General features: G+C 41.8%; 1 protein-coding gene across 3 annotated transcripts in view; it reads right to left on the bottom strand.

Moving 5' to 3' along the window:
• The window catches only part of coro7 (coronin 7), a 137,533-nt gene that overhangs the window by 89,591 nt on the left and 32,480 nt on the right, over positions 1-15,462 (bottom strand). For all 3 annotated transcript variants that reach the window (XR_007264353.1, XM_048609371.1, XM_048609372.1), the window contains exons 8-9: positions 8,627-8,713; positions 5,924-6,006 (exon numbers count right to left, since the gene is read on the bottom strand). Coding sequence is in view for 2 of the 3 variants with exons in the window: in XM_048609371.1 (XP_048465328.1) it covers positions 5,924-6,006; positions 8,627-8,713 (170 nt within the window). In the remaining variant the exon portion in view is untranslated. The remainder of the gene's footprint in view (positions 1-5,923; positions 6,007-8,626; positions 8,714-15,462) is intronic.

Genomic DNA, 15,462 nt, shown 5'->3' with positions numbered 1-15,462 from the left:
TCAAGTCCTTTTTGAATTATATCTGTACTCCTTCACTGTTATTGGGTCAAAATCCTGGAACTCCCACCCCACCAACACTGTGGGTGTATCAACACCCCCACACCCACAGTGCTGTTTCAACACCCTAAGGACTGCAGCAGTTCAATAATTCAGCAAACCATCCTCTCGAGGGGAATTACAGATAGTCAATAAGTGCTGGCATAGCAAACGATGCCCACAAACATGAAATGAACAATAAAACAACCCAACCCCCAATGAAGATTTACTGCCCTACTGCAAGATGTGAGAGTTTCACATTAAGATATTTTTGGTGAAAATTTTCTAGACAAAGTCAGTACATCACTGGCTTAATAATCAGACCAGTGTCTGGATTTGTTAGCACCTAGTAAATCTCAAACACTACCTGGTGCAGAAAGAAAGTTCTGAGCCTGCAGTTTCCGGTTCAAAAAATTTCTCATACTCTAGTGGTTCGACCTGTGACATTTTCTACTCCAGCAGAAAGACAGGTGCTGGGGAAATGCAATTGGTTTTGTTCTTGCACATTGCCATGGAGATTAGGCCTGAGGCCCAACTGGGCCAATTCTTTAATAGAACAACACCTGCACTCTGCAAGAAGGATACTTCGATAGAATTAGGGCAAAAACAAGAAAGCTAATAATAGGATTAGTAGCGTCCTGCTTTAGGAGTTTAGTAATTAGATTATTTAACCAGCTTGCTCAGCTGACAAAGCACAGACCCATAGCCTACAGCAGTCAGACAATATTACAATCATCTCAGGATATTTTATATTTGATAGCGCAGATTTCTATGAGCATAGGTGACCAGAAGCAAACAACACTTACGTTTACATTAATGAAGTAAAACATCCCAATGTTTTTCAGAGATTTTTCAAATATAATTTCACATCAAGCCATAGGTTACAGGTGAGGTGTCCAAAAGATTTATGAGGTTGAATTAAGGAGCATCTTAAAAGGAGGCAGCTTAGTGTGGTAGAGACGTTACAGAAGAGAAGTCAGAGCTTGGGTCCACGACACAGTCACTTGGTGCCCTGCACCATTTTTACTTTATCTTGAAATGAACCTGCTACTGACTGTTGGTATTGAAATGAAGCATTCTGTTGCTTACATAGAGGTCATTGTATGTTACAACTGGTCTTGATTTAGCCACAGACTGCACACCTGATTTCTATTTCCCAATCTGTCACAGGACTTTGCAAATTGCTAATAATTAAACCTAATAGACCTGCAATTGTGTTGTTTCAAGTATTTGGTTTGGGATTTTGAAAAATAGTTAGGGCAGATCTGAAAATCAGGAATGTTTCCACATTTAATCATTCCCAAGCAATAATTGTTGGCTGTGGTGTGTTGAAGAGAAAACTCTTATGGAAAAGATGAGACACAAAGCTATTGAAACAAAATTGTAATCCTATTGAATACAGTTTCTTCAGCTGATGCATAACACAGTTAGGAGTTATCTTTCAATGTTAGTACGTGCTAGCCAGATTAGTGATGCTTTTGCAATGGCAGCACTCAGCAATTAGAAACCAGCTCTGGTGAGTCAGGTTATACTCAGAATTAGTGACAATAACACCTTGGTAACCAAAATCAAAAGGAAACATCAGTATTCACCAAAAACGTGATAAACATGATAAAGCATTTTAGATGCACCCAGTCATCTTGTACCTAGCAAATTATGAAAAACATGTACAGATGTTTTTTTGAGATCCCGCTGAAGCAGTAATGTCGACCAGGACACCAATCTCTGCACGCCTTAATTTAGTGGCCATTGTGTACTTTTTTTTATACTCACCCAGAAATCAAACTAACCCATGGTTTACATCTGAGATAACAAGGTGTAGAGCTGGATGAACACAGCAGGCCAAGCAGCATCAGAGGAGCAGGAAAACTGATGTTTCGGGCCTAGACCCTTCTTCAAAAAATGGTTTACACCTCATCTGTTCAGAACCCTTTGAATCACAGAGACTGAAAATAGGTGACTCAGTGGTTATCACTACTGTCTCTCACTGCCAGCAAACCAAGTTTGATTCCAGCCTTGGCTGACTGTGTGGAATTTGCACATTCTTGTCTGTGTGGGTTTCCTCCCATAGTCCAAAAATACGCAGGTTAGGTGGATTGGCCCCGCTAAATTGTCTGTGGTGTCCAGGGATGTGTCCAGGTGGATTAGCTATGGGGCATGTAGGGTTATGGGCATAGGGTATGGGGCTGGGTCTGGGTGGGATGCTCTCTGGATGGTCGATGTAGACTCAATTGGCCAAATTACCTCTTTCTGTGCTGTAGAGATTTTATGATTCTATCAAGTACCAACTTAAGCAATAGGAATTTCAGTTTGGAGTGTGCAAATGATTTGCTCGTGTACACTCTGTATTTTACTGGAAATATCTAAAATGAGCCAAACGCTTCTCCTGTTCATTTTGTAAAGAAAACACTGTGTCCTAATGATTCTGTTTAAACTCAGATAATTTATTTTTATTAAGCAAAAGAAGAACATAAATATATGAAGTGTGACCAAACTGTGGAATTGGCATTTGTATTTGACCTCGAGGTTAAAGGTGCACCAAGTATGAACCCTGAGACCTGTTCACTCATTCACCTGCGTACTGATCAGAGGCTTGTTGTCATAGTTAATACTTGAACACCATAGAAATCTGGAGCTGGAGCATCAGAGGTTGAGGCGAGACCTTATAAAATCATCAGGGGTATGGATAGGATGAATAGCCGAATCATTTTCCCCAATACAAAACTAGAGGGGGGGACCGGGTGGGGAAGAAGAGAGACAGCACGTGCACGCACACGCAGGAGCGGAGGGGAGGGAAGAGAAGGGCTGAGAGAGCAGTGGTGTGATGAATTGGGATGAAAGGGCAGGGACAGGATGGGAGGAGAGGTCATATCGTGAGGCGTGTAGTAAGTAAAAGGGGAAAGAGGAAGTGAGGGAAGGGCAAAGGCAAATTTTAAGGAAAATGGGCGTAAAGAGCACCAACAAGGGGTAGCAGGAAAAGGGAGAATGCATTTGTGTCTGAACTGCTGCTATCTCCCTTACAATTGTTAACACATGTTTGAAGCCAAAGAGAGTCAATGTTTTCATTCAAAATATTCATTATCGTGGCATAAACAGTTCACTTTGTGTGATATTATCAGCTTAGATAATTCAATATTTATCTTTCTTTTTTATTGTTGAAATAAATTTACAAAACAAACAACGGCTTGAAAATACAGTACTTCAGAAATCAACAAGTCAGGAGAATCATACAACACTAGAGACCAGAGCCAATCAGCCCATCAAACTGATACCAGCTTAATGTTTTATTACAGAAAAAATTTATAATTGTTCTCGGTTTGAAGGGAAGCCGAGATCAGGGGTGCTCCTGTAGTTTAAACCAGGAGCAGCTATCTTCTCTCCACAGATGTTGCTGGACCTGCTATGTTTCTCCAGCAATGTGTGTTTTGGATTCCAGCATTCACAGTTGTTTTATTTCAAGAAGCCTTTCAAGACTTATGTTACTGGGATTTTCTCTACAAAAATGCAGAGGTCACTTTCATGTTTTTTTAATTCAATCATGGAATGAGGGCATTACTGACTAGGCCAACATTTAATGCCCATCCTAGTTACCCAGAGGGCAGTCAAGAGTCAACAACATTGCTGTGGGTCTGGGGTCACGTGTAGGCCTGACCAGGTAAGGATGAAAATTTCCTAAAGGACACTAGTGAACCAAATGGTATCTTTCTGACAATCAACAATGGTTTCAAGATAATCATTAGACTCTTAACTCCAAATACTTTATTGAATTCAAATTCCACCATCTGCCATGATCCCCCGGACATTAGTTGGGTCTCTGGATTAATAGTCCTGCATTAATACCACTAGCCCATTGTGACCTCGTTTAAAAAAAAAGCCCACTGGCAAATCTATAGCCCAGTTTTTGGGGTCATCCATTTCTGATTCTAATCAGTTCCCAAGCAGAATGAGGTTTTAATGCATATCTAGGTTTGATCCCATCTCACCATTGCAGTGAATTCTGGGTCATTACCCAAGTAAACCTAAACCGCAAGAACATAATAACATAAAAACTAGGAGCAGGAGTAGGCAATTCAACCCTGCTCTACCATCCAATAAGATCATGACTGAGCCAACATTCCTCATGTCTAATTTCCTGCCCTTTCCATATAACCTGCTTGCTCTCCATAATCTTTTAATCAATTACTAATTAGTGTAGTTTATGGCATTTGTTGTCAGGCATAGACATGGCGGGCCAAAGGGCCTGATTCTAAGGTGTATGACTCTAACTAAAAGTCAATCTGTTCAAATTTACTCAGTATCCACTGCACTCGGGCAGTGAATTCCACAGATTTACGACCTTTTGAGAAATAACTCTTCCTCATCTGTTTTAAATCTGCCACTCCTTATCCTAAAACTATGACCTCTTGTTCTAGATTGTCCGCTATGGGGAAACATCTGCTATACCTCTTTATTGTCAATCCCCTTTAGCATCTTATATACCTCCACTAAATCTTCTCTCATTCTTCTAAACTCAGTGGCTTAAGGCCTAAGCTGTTTGTTATCGTTTGACATTCTCATTTACACCTAATCTTATCAATGCTTGCAGTAATTTCCCAGTGGAACACAACTCAGTTAACTCTAACAAAAACTGAAATTATTTCAGTTCTGAAGAAGGGCCACTCGACCTGAAACATTTATTGTTTTTGTCTCTCCACGTGCTGCTAGACCGGTTGAGTTTCTCCAGCAATTTTGATTTTTGTTTCAGATTTCTAGCATCTGCAGTTCTGTTTTATTTCAATTAACTCTTTACTTGCCAAAGGTTAATGTACGAGGTACTCAACAGAATGAAATCTATAATACAAAAGTCCACAGTGATTAAGCACTTCATGTAAACTGGGAGTCAAAAATTAGGAATCCTCTCCTAAAAGGAGTGAGAGGCTGGCTGTCAATTGAAAGTGTCCAAACAGAGTTTTTTTTGCTTCGCAAAGTGTATGAAGGTCTGCAGAACAGAGGCATGTGACAGAATCAAGATGCAGGTCAGCCATAGTCTCACTGAATGGAGGGTCAGGGTCAAAGGCACTGAGTGAACAGCTTTTTCTTGCTCATGTGTGGGCTAGAAATGTTTGTTCTGTGTTTATATTTAACACAGGTAGATTTAGCAACATGGAAGGATTTATGAAAGAGACAGTGCTGTAGTAATTCACATCACTGGATTAAGACAGGCAGAGGTCCAGGCTAACGCTCTGGGGACACGGATTCAAAACTCATCACCTTCCAGCTCTTTGTCCGTAGACTACAATCCCTCAAGTGTCTATCCAAGCAATTTTTAAATGTGATGAGTGTTTCCGGCTCCACCACTCTTTGGCTGTGAACTTCGGATCCCAGTCACCCTCTGAGCGAGAAACTTTCTCCTCAAATCCCTTTTTTAAACCACTGCCTTCCCCATGCTGCACATTTGGACACTGTTGCAGCTTCCTAACTGACCATTTTTTGATTTCCAGTATAAGGCAGAGCTTCAGTAAGAATCATAGAAATTCCTAGGCCCACACATCCATACACATGCATTCACTAATGGGAGAGGGTAGGAACAGTGGTGTGAAATGGTCCTATTTTGAAACCAGTATCACCGAGGTCAATTATAAGTCCTCAAATGTTAGCTTGGCTGGAATCTCCCAACTCAGGGGCAGAGCCTGGATCTTGCCAGCTCAGCACAATTCAGAAAGAATCCCAATCCCTTCCAGTTCAGCACAGCCCAGGAACAGAGTTTAGAAACTCTGAGCTATGCAAGACTTATTTTGCATCCATGTTAATAACTCCACAGTGTGTCCTGATGAATCATATAGCAGGTGACAACATCAGACATTGACCTGTGTTCGATGCCAAATGTTATACATGTTCATATACTTACCCTTGCGCTGTATCAAGATTTAAGGTGCTGACAGGACTAGTAAACTTGCGCGTGTCCCACAGTCTGGCCTGTCGCTCACGCATCTGAAAGGGAAAATGAGGAAGAGGTTCTCAGTACAGTACTGTCTGAACAAAGAGGGGCATGAAGAGGAACACTGTCTAGGTACTGTCCAAGATTCTTCCAGATTTCTGGAGAGAGGGGAAGTTAGTGTCAGAGCGGATCCAGGATCCTATTATCCATGGAATGGATAGCTCAGAAACCCCTCATCAATTCCATTTTGCCAGCACAAAGCGACCGTTCATAGAAGCTGCTTGCTTGGAAGTGGGGAAAGTAGTGCCTGCACACAGCAACTGAGAAGTAGAAAGTAGCATACAGAGAAGTACACACGTCTCATCAGGTAGATGAGCGATAGTATTGCAGACTTCATCTGTAAGGCCAAAAGATGTGTGCGCAGTGTTGATGTACAGCAATGTTCATAGCCATTTTTAAGAACAATTAAGAAAGGTGCACCACCAGCCCACTGAATTAAAATCAAGTCAAAATCATAAGACCTTAAGACACAGGAGCAGAAGTAGGCTATTCAGCCCATCAAATCTGCCTCACCATTCAATGAGCTCATGGCTGACCTGGTAATCTTCAACTCAACCTTCCTGACTTTTCCCCGTAACTAATGATTCCCTTATTGGTTAAAAATCTGTCAATCCCACCCTTGAATATTCTTTAATGACCCAGCCTCAACAGCCCTCTGCAGTAACGAATTTCACAAATTCACTAACTCCAAGAAGAAATTCTTCCTCATCTCCTTTCTTAAAAGTGCGACCCCTTATTCTGAGATTAAGCCCTTTGGTCCCAGACTCTCCCACAAGGGAAACAACCTTCCGACATTTACTCTGTCAAGCCCTCCAAGAACTTTGTACATTTCAATAAGATTGCCTCTCATTCTTCTATATTTGAATGAGCACAGGCCCAATCTACTCAATCTCTTCTCATAAGAGGGTATCTCATAAGAGATACCTTCCATACCTGGTATCAGTTGAGTGGACCTTCTTTGGACTGCCTCCAATGACCTACATCTTTCCTTAGATAAAGGGTCCAAACCTGTTCACAGTATTGCAGGTGTAGTCTGACCAATGCCTTGTACAGTTTTAGCAAAAAGTTCCCTACTTTTACACTCCATTCCCTTTGAAATAAACACCAACATTCCATTTGCCTTCCCTATTACCTGCTGAACTTGGATACTGGATTTTTGTGATTCGTAGACGAAGACTTCCAAATCCATCTGTTCTGTGATCTTCTGCAGTTTTTCTCCATTTATATAATATTCAGTTCCTCTTTTCTCCTCCCAAAGTGCATAACCTCACATTTTCCCACATTATATTCCAAATGCCAAGATTTTTGTCCAATCACTTAACCTATATATCTCTCTGCAGACTGTGTGTGTCATCCTCAGCACTTACTTTCCCACCTATTTTTGTGCTATGTGCAAACTTGCTTATAGTATATTCACTTTAGTCATCCTCTTTCCTCATTAATATGCATTGCAAATAATTGTAGCACCACCACTGATCCCTGTGGCACTCCACCAGGTTGTCATCCTAAAAACGTCCCCTAATCCCAACTCTTTACCTTCTATTAGTTCATAAATCCTCAATCCATGCTATTATACTACTTCCAACACCATGGGCTCTTATTAAATAGTCTAACGTGTGGTAGATAGAATACAATGTGGCAAAGTATGAGGTTATACATTTTGATAGGAAGAACAGAGGCATAGACTGTTTTCTAAAGAGGGAAAGGCTTTGGAAATCTGAAATGCAAAGGGACTTGGGAGTCCTAGTTCAGGATTCTCTTAAGGTTAACATACAGGTTCAAGTGGTGGTTAGGAATGTAAATGCAATTTTTGCATTCATTTCAAGTGGGCTAGAAAACAAGAACAAAGATTTACTGCTGAGGCTGAATGAGGGTCTGATCATGAGGGTAGCAAGAACTACAGATGCTGGAGTCACAGTCAATACAGTATGGAGCTGGAGGAATACAGCAAAACAGGGTGTAAACCAGAAATGTCAACTTTTCTGCTTCTCTGATGCTGTCTGACCTGTTGTGTTCTTCGAGCTCCATACTGTATTGAGGGTCTGATCAGCCTGCATTTGGAATATTATGAGCAGTTTTGGGCCCCGTATCCAAGGAAATGTGCGCTGGCTTTGGAGGGTGTCCAAAGGAGCTTACAAAATTGATACTGGGAACGAAGGGCTTGCCATACAATTAGCAATTGAAGTCTCTGGATCTGTACTCCGAGTTTAGAAGGATGAGGTGGGTATCTGATTGATGCTTACAGAATACAAAGAGGCCTGGATACAGTAGAAGTGTACAAGTTCTTTCTATGTGTGGGAGACTCAGGGTGAAGGGACGACCTTTTACACTGACATGAGGAGGAATTACTTCAGTTCAGAGGGTAGTGAATCTGTGTAACTAATTGCCGCAGACAGCTATGGACACCAAATCATGGAGCATATTTAAGACTGAAATAGACAGGTTCTTGGTTAGTAAGGGAATCAAAGGTTATGGGGACAAGGCAGGAGAATGGAGTTGTGAAACACACCAGCCACAATCAAATGGCGGAGCAGATTCGATGGGGTGAATGCCTAATTCTGCTCTTATATCTTATGGTCTGTGTACTAAGCCCAATACAAAAGTGATAGTCACCTGGCTAAACCCAGTTGACAGAAGAGTGTCTGATATGTTGAGCCAAATCAACCGGGAATCCTTGATGTTTTCATGGCCTTGAACGCACTGTAAGAGAGAGAAAATATTACTTCCGTACTCAACAGAAAAAAAACAGCTGGGGAAATAACACTGACAACAAAAACAGAACCTGGGTAATTGCAGGAAATTTATGAGTATGGCTAGTCAGCTTGTAGCTGTGAGGGACAGGAAATTCCTATTGTGTTAATATAAGCCACGATGTGGAGATGCGGTGTTGGACTGGGGTGGACAAGGTCAGAAATCACATGACACCAGATTATAGTCCAACAGGAAATAACACTAACAACAAAAAACAGAAGTTGCTGGAAAAGCTCAGCAGGTCTTGCAGCATCTGTGAAGAAAAAAATCAGAGTTAATGTTTTGGGTACGGTGACTCTTCCTCCGGTCATCGGACCCAAAACATTAACACTGATTTTTTTCTTCACAGATGCTGCCAGACCGGCTGAGCTTTTCCAGCAACTTCTGTTTTTATTCCCGAATTACAGTATCTGCAGGTTTTTTTTGGTTTTTATTTAGTAAATAACATTCGCTCCAACATTTGATCCTAGACGCCAGCGTAAATCCCAGATTTCAGCTCAGTGCCAGGATCCTGGATCCTGGATCACAACCCTGCCCCATGATCCTGCCTGCACTAGGATCTCATATTCCATCCCCAAATCTGGGTCCCACAGCCCAATTTCACCTCAGGTTCCCACAACCCTGCATCACTCCCAGATCCCAGACTGTAGATGTTGCCCAACTGCCTGCCATACAGCTGTTGCACTCTGCTTCCTGTTGTCCTCAATAACAGACCAACAATAACAGGCAAGCTCAGTCCATATTGACTGATCCCAGGTCAAAAAGCAGTTGCCATTTTTCCAACTGTACTTGTAAAGTTTACTGTGATAACATCACATAAAATTTCATCCTGCTTCACAGACTTTTGGAGAGAGGACAAACAGACAGACTTGCTGGCCAGAAAGATCAGCGCCCTTCTCCAACTCAAACAATCGTGAAATATGCCTATAAAAATTGTCACCTTCTACTGTCCTTTGCAGATTCTGCCCTTTTCCTCGTCCCATAGCACACATTTTTAATGATTCTCATAACGAGACATCACTGACAAGGCCAACATATCCATATTTGGCTCAATAATACAGTGACATAACCAGGATATTTAGTGATTTGGTCACAGGACGGGAACAGAATAGGACCTGTAACTGCTCAGGACTCCCACACCCAATCCTTTGCTGCAAGAAGGTTGTTCATTGAGAAACTGGTGCACTCAATCCAGCTGATCAATCTACATAGAATGTGAAACTGGTCAGGCAAACCCAGCCTCTGAGAACACCATATTTTTTGTGCTTTATTGTTTGGACTTTCTTCAGAAAGTGCAAATTTGTACTGCTGCAGTAAAATGACCATAGGATGGTCCAAAGCACTCTTTGAAGCATAGTCACTGTTGTAATGTAAGATTCAGCAACCAATTTGCACATACCAAGTTTATCACTGCCTCCCTCTTCCAATTTAAGACCAACCCCTTTTAGATTTTAATCTCCGCCTTGATCTTGGCTTTAATTTTTAGCAAATAGTTCATAATCCTTGTATTCTAGTTAGAATATAACTTTTACTTTTAGGAATTAAAGTTAAACTGCAGAAATTGTGATAAACACAACTGAAGCACCTTAAAATCTAGTGCACTTAAAAAGGTAGAGTCATGTTGCTTTAAGATGTTAACAGTCAGGAAGATGGGGTAATTAAAACTCTGTGGGCTTTAGTGATCACCAGAACAGTTCAGAAGGATACCCATGTTTGGGTAATGAAAGCAAAATAGAACAGACGTAGCTATAAGAACAGATGTCATTAGCTAAGTAAGCCATAGTGATTGCAAAGCTCGCAATAATGGCAGTCCAGAGGGAGTTAGAGCTTAATTAGCTTAAAATCATTCAGTAATCCCTAAAGGTCAGTTTGAGTCAAGCAGGACAAGCTACATTGTCACAGATATAGGAGGAGTTCAGGAGGGTTCTCCAATTTCAAGTTGACTTTTTCTTCTTCATCTCTAATTGCCCTCAAGAAAGTGATGACCTGTCTTCTTGAATTTCTGCAGTCCACATGCTATAGATACCTCCACAATCCTGTTTGGGAAAAATTCCTGGAATTCTGTCCGTATGACAGTGAAGGAACAGCAATGTAGTTCCAAGTTTGGATAGTGTGACTTGGAGTGGAAGGGGTGATGTTCCTCCCATAAAGCTGCTGCCTTTGTCCTTCTAGGTCATAGGTTTGGAAGATTTGCTTTCTAAAGAGCCTTGGTGAGCTTTTTTTTGCACACAGCTTGTAGACTGGGGACACTGCTGCCACTGCACATCAGTTGTGGAGGCAGTGAATGTCGATGGTACTAACTGAGTGTCATTCAAGTTAGCTGCCTTGTCCTGGATGGTGTTGAGCTTCTTGAGTATTGTGGGAGCTGCACTCATCCATCATACTCCTGACTCATGTCTTGTTGGCAGATAGGTTTTTGGATGGTGAATTACTCACATTAGAATTCCTACCCTCTGTTACCTTCTCTTGTTGCTACTGCATGTGTGTGGCTGGTTTAGTTCAGTTTCTGGTGAATGGTAACCCCGAAGATGGTGATAGTCACAATTCAGCTACGATGATGCCACTGAATGTAATGGGAAGACGGTTGGAGTCTCTTGTTGGAGATGGTCATCACCTAGCACCAACTTGACACTAACGTTACTTGCCATGTATCAGTCGAAGCCTTGTTGCAGGCAGACATGGAGTGCTTCAATATCCAAGGGGTAGTAGGTGGGGCTGAACCTTGTGTAATCATCAGAGAACATCTCCACCTCTGATTTTAAGATAGAGAGAAGGTTATTGATGAAGCAGCTGAAGATAGTTGGTTCTAGGACACTACTGTGAGGAACTGAGAAGATTGTTGCAGCTTGAAGCTAAGTCAGTTCTGTTAAATTATGTTTGTTCGTGGGATCCGGGTCTTTGTTGGCTAGTCCAGCATTTATTGCCCATCCTTAATTATTCTCAAGAAGATGGTAGTGAACTGCCCTCTTGAACTGCTGCAGTCACTGGAGTGTAGGTATACTAAGGGCAGACTCCAGAAAGTTAGGAATGAGAAGTCTCTAGCAGGTATTAACAGTTCAATACAGCTAAAAGTTGGGGTAAAGAAAGCCCATAAACAATATTTGTTCAGTACAGCTAGGAAACACTTGGAGCACAGAGAAACTCTGTGGTGGTGCCAGCTGAATACAGCTGTGCAAAAAAAGCTGGAATTATGCCCAACAGTAGATACTTGAATGCAGTCTTGGGAATTCAGTGGAGTATAGGCTCAAGGGAAGTGACTGGACTACCTGGGCATGAACAGTTGCTGAGGCAGTCTTTGATGGAGTGAGTGGCTTTGGAGGGAGTTTGAAAATTTCATCTTCAAGACTAAAAACTTTGAATCCCACAGAAGGGTAAACAAGGTTGTAATGAGATTTGGTGACTCAGTTTCAATCTGGGTGATTGCCATGAGATCCATGGGATCTGTCTTAAGTTCATTTGTTACTTAATGTGCTCTATGGGATTTGCAACCACAATTTGTAAACCCATGGAAATTATGAATGTTCAGTTCTAAGTTGTATACATCATAAAATCCCTAGTGTGGAAAGAGGCCTTTTGGCCCATCAAGTCTGCACCAGACCTGCAAACAGCATTCCACATAGACTCAGCCCTCCCTACTTATCCAAAATAAAAACCGAAAAGAACTGTGGCTGCTGTAAATCAGGAACAAAAACAGAGGTTGCTGGAAAAGGTCATCAGTTCTGGCAGCATCAGTGAAGAAAAGAATCCAGAGTTAACGTTTCGGGTCCGGTGACCCTTCCTCAGAACTCAGGTCACCAGGCTACAAACGTTAACTCTGGATTTTTTCCTTCACAGATGCTGCCAGACCTACTGAGCTTTTCCAGCACCCTCTGTTTTTGTCCCCCTACTTATCCCCTTAACACCGCATTTACCATGGCTATCCACCTAGTCTACATATCCCTGGAAAACTACGGGGCAATTTAGCATGGCCAATCCACCTAACCCAGATCTTTAGATTGTGGGAGGAAACTGCAGCACCCGAAGGAAACCCACGCAAACACGGAGAATGCGAAAACTCCACACAGACAGACACTCAAGGCTGGAAATGAACCCAAGTCCCCAGCTCTATGAAACAGCAGTGCTAACCACTGAACCACCATGCCACCTATATCTATATTTTAGATAGTTTTACTATTCTAATTTTATATAGTAATATTTACTTTTATTTAATCAAGATCATGAAAATCTTGAGGCTTTATTCTAGTCAGTATCTGGAATGTCAAACTTTACTTGCTTTAAACAAAAAGAATTTACTGGTCCTCAGCCAAAACAAATTTGGCAGGGATCATAACAAGTTCAATGCCCATTTTGTCTTATTCCCCATGAAGGACCTTGGAATTATTTTCTTAATTGAAAGTGCTATATAAATACAAGCCCAAATTTACGATAAAGATAAATAAGTTACCATTGGCCATTGATCAATTCGCAAGACACCCAACGCACAGGAAACAGCCTCCAACATGGAATTAAAAGTACTCAAAAAAAATTAGCAAATTAATGACTTGTTATTTAGAGATTTTGTTTCTATTACAGATTGTGAAGGAATGGATTAATAATTACACAGTTTCTAGTTTGTTTAGAATTTATTTAAAACTAATACAGCTGAGATAGGAAAAATAAACTTTGGACAGTGGGAAAATAACAACCACCTTCTGTCCGAGTGGGAGAACAAAAGATGATAGTAGGAAAATGACTATCACTATCCACAACAGCAAAAACTACCAGAACTATCTTTTGATAGGCCTCACCTCTGCCAACAACAGCATCTGGAAATTTGTGCTCAACATTTGAAGTGATGCGTAAATTAAACAAGGTTAATGTTTAAAACCTTTTCACACAGCACGTGTACGGAAATGCACTGCCTAGAAATGTGGTAAAGGTTGGTTTAATTAAAGCATTCAAGGGGCATTGAATGATTATTTGGATAGGAATGGAGTAGCCAGATATGAGAAAAAGGTGGGGGATTGGCACTAGGTAATAGAATCAATGCAGACACAATGGGCTAATGGCCTCTTTCTGCACTGTAACAATTCTGAGATTGTGAGATTTTAGATCGGTCAACTAGCTCCCAACAAATCCAACCCGTGCTACAAATTTACTGACAGGCAGGAGAGTGTGTCCGACTCACCCTGCCTGCCCCTTCTGTGTCTCGCTCTTTCTCTCTCTCTGTCTGTCTTCTCTCACAAAGGAGAAAAATCAAGGCCAATAATGACTCTGGAAATGCCCATCAGGTGATTTTTACTTACCCAGGAGATCACAGTTGAAGCAAAAGGGAATAAGTCCCAGGCTGTGTCAGTAACCCTTACCGAATTGTGAAGTCTGGGTTTGCTTCAAGTCAAACCATTTATTCTCCCTCATTGCAATCATCACTCTCAAGGAAACCTAAGGGTAGCCAACATGACAAACCTACTAACCAATGGGAGCTGTGTTTACCTACAGGTTATGAAGGGCAACTAAGTGACTGATCTGTGTGGAATGTATTAATGGCACAGATTACAATTAAGGCACATCAGACTGACTGATCCCCGAGGACTGAAGTAACAACTCCATTACAAGGAACATCTTGGGGGAAGGAGCTTGAACACAGTCAGGATGACGACTGTTTGTATAGGGAGCTCTTACATCCAGCACTGCCCAAATACCACACATTCCAACGGCAGCCAAGCCTGTTTCCCTAAATCCATTTCCATGACAACGCTTCCGGCCAAGGAGTTGGAGCTCTGTGCAATGTCAGCCCAGACTGAGGTCTGAACAGAGCAGCTCTTGCAGGGGTTTAGCTGCTTTAATGAGAAAACTCCAAGTTTACAGAGCATTAACCCCTGAGAGGCTTGGCCTCCTCCAGCAGCAGAACAGATAGTCAGGCTTAGTTTACTCAAAGATTACTGCCAAATGTAAACATTCATACATCTGGTAAAAATTCTCCTCGGCAGTAAGCAAGCTCTACCTACAGATTTATCATACGTCTGCTACATGATCATGACAGCTCAGTCATATCACTCACTTGGACCCTGGCTTAATTCATAAAATCCCCTAAAGTGTGGGAGCAAGCCATTCGGTCCATCAAGTCCACATCAACACTTCAAAGAACATCCCACCCAGACCCACGCCCAACCCTAAACCCTGCATTTGCCATGGTTAATCCACCTAGCCTACAGATCTCTGGACACTACGGGCAATTTAACATGGTCAACCTATCTAACCCGCACATCATTGGACTGAGGAAAACCATGCAGACATGAGCAGAATATGCAAACTCCACACAGACTGTCACCCAAGGGTGGAATCAAACCTGGGTCTCTGGTGCTGAGGCAGCAGTGCTAGCCACTGAGCCACCCCAACCTAACCTCCAAATGTCTCACCAATGTAAATTTACACCTGCTCCCCATTCACCTCCATCAGTCTGAGCTTCGCTTACTCCTCTTATCCCATAATGCAAACATGCACTGTATCAAACTCGGACCAGTAGGAGCTTAATTAGCCCCTCAAACCAATCCTATTATGCAATTAGATTAGGGCAAGGGGCAGGAAAGGGGCTGAAGCGGAACAAGGAATAAGTGAAGTTGGAAGAGGTTTCAGGGGAAAAGGAGGAGGAGGTAAAGAGGAAGAGATGAAGGGAAGGTTCAGTTTATGAGCATAACCCATTTCAGTGACATAGTTTC

The sequence above is a fragment of the Rhincodon typus genome, chromosome 21 (assembly GCF_021869965.1).
Source record: "Rhincodon typus isolate 14 chromosome 21, sRhiTyp1.1, whole genome shotgun sequence".
Lineage (NCBI taxonomy): Eukaryota > Metazoa > Chordata > Chondrichthyes > Orectolobiformes > Rhincodontidae > Rhincodon > Rhincodon typus.
The sequence above is the reverse complement of the archived record's forward strand: the minus strand, read 5'-3'. Positions and strand labels throughout refer to the sequence as shown.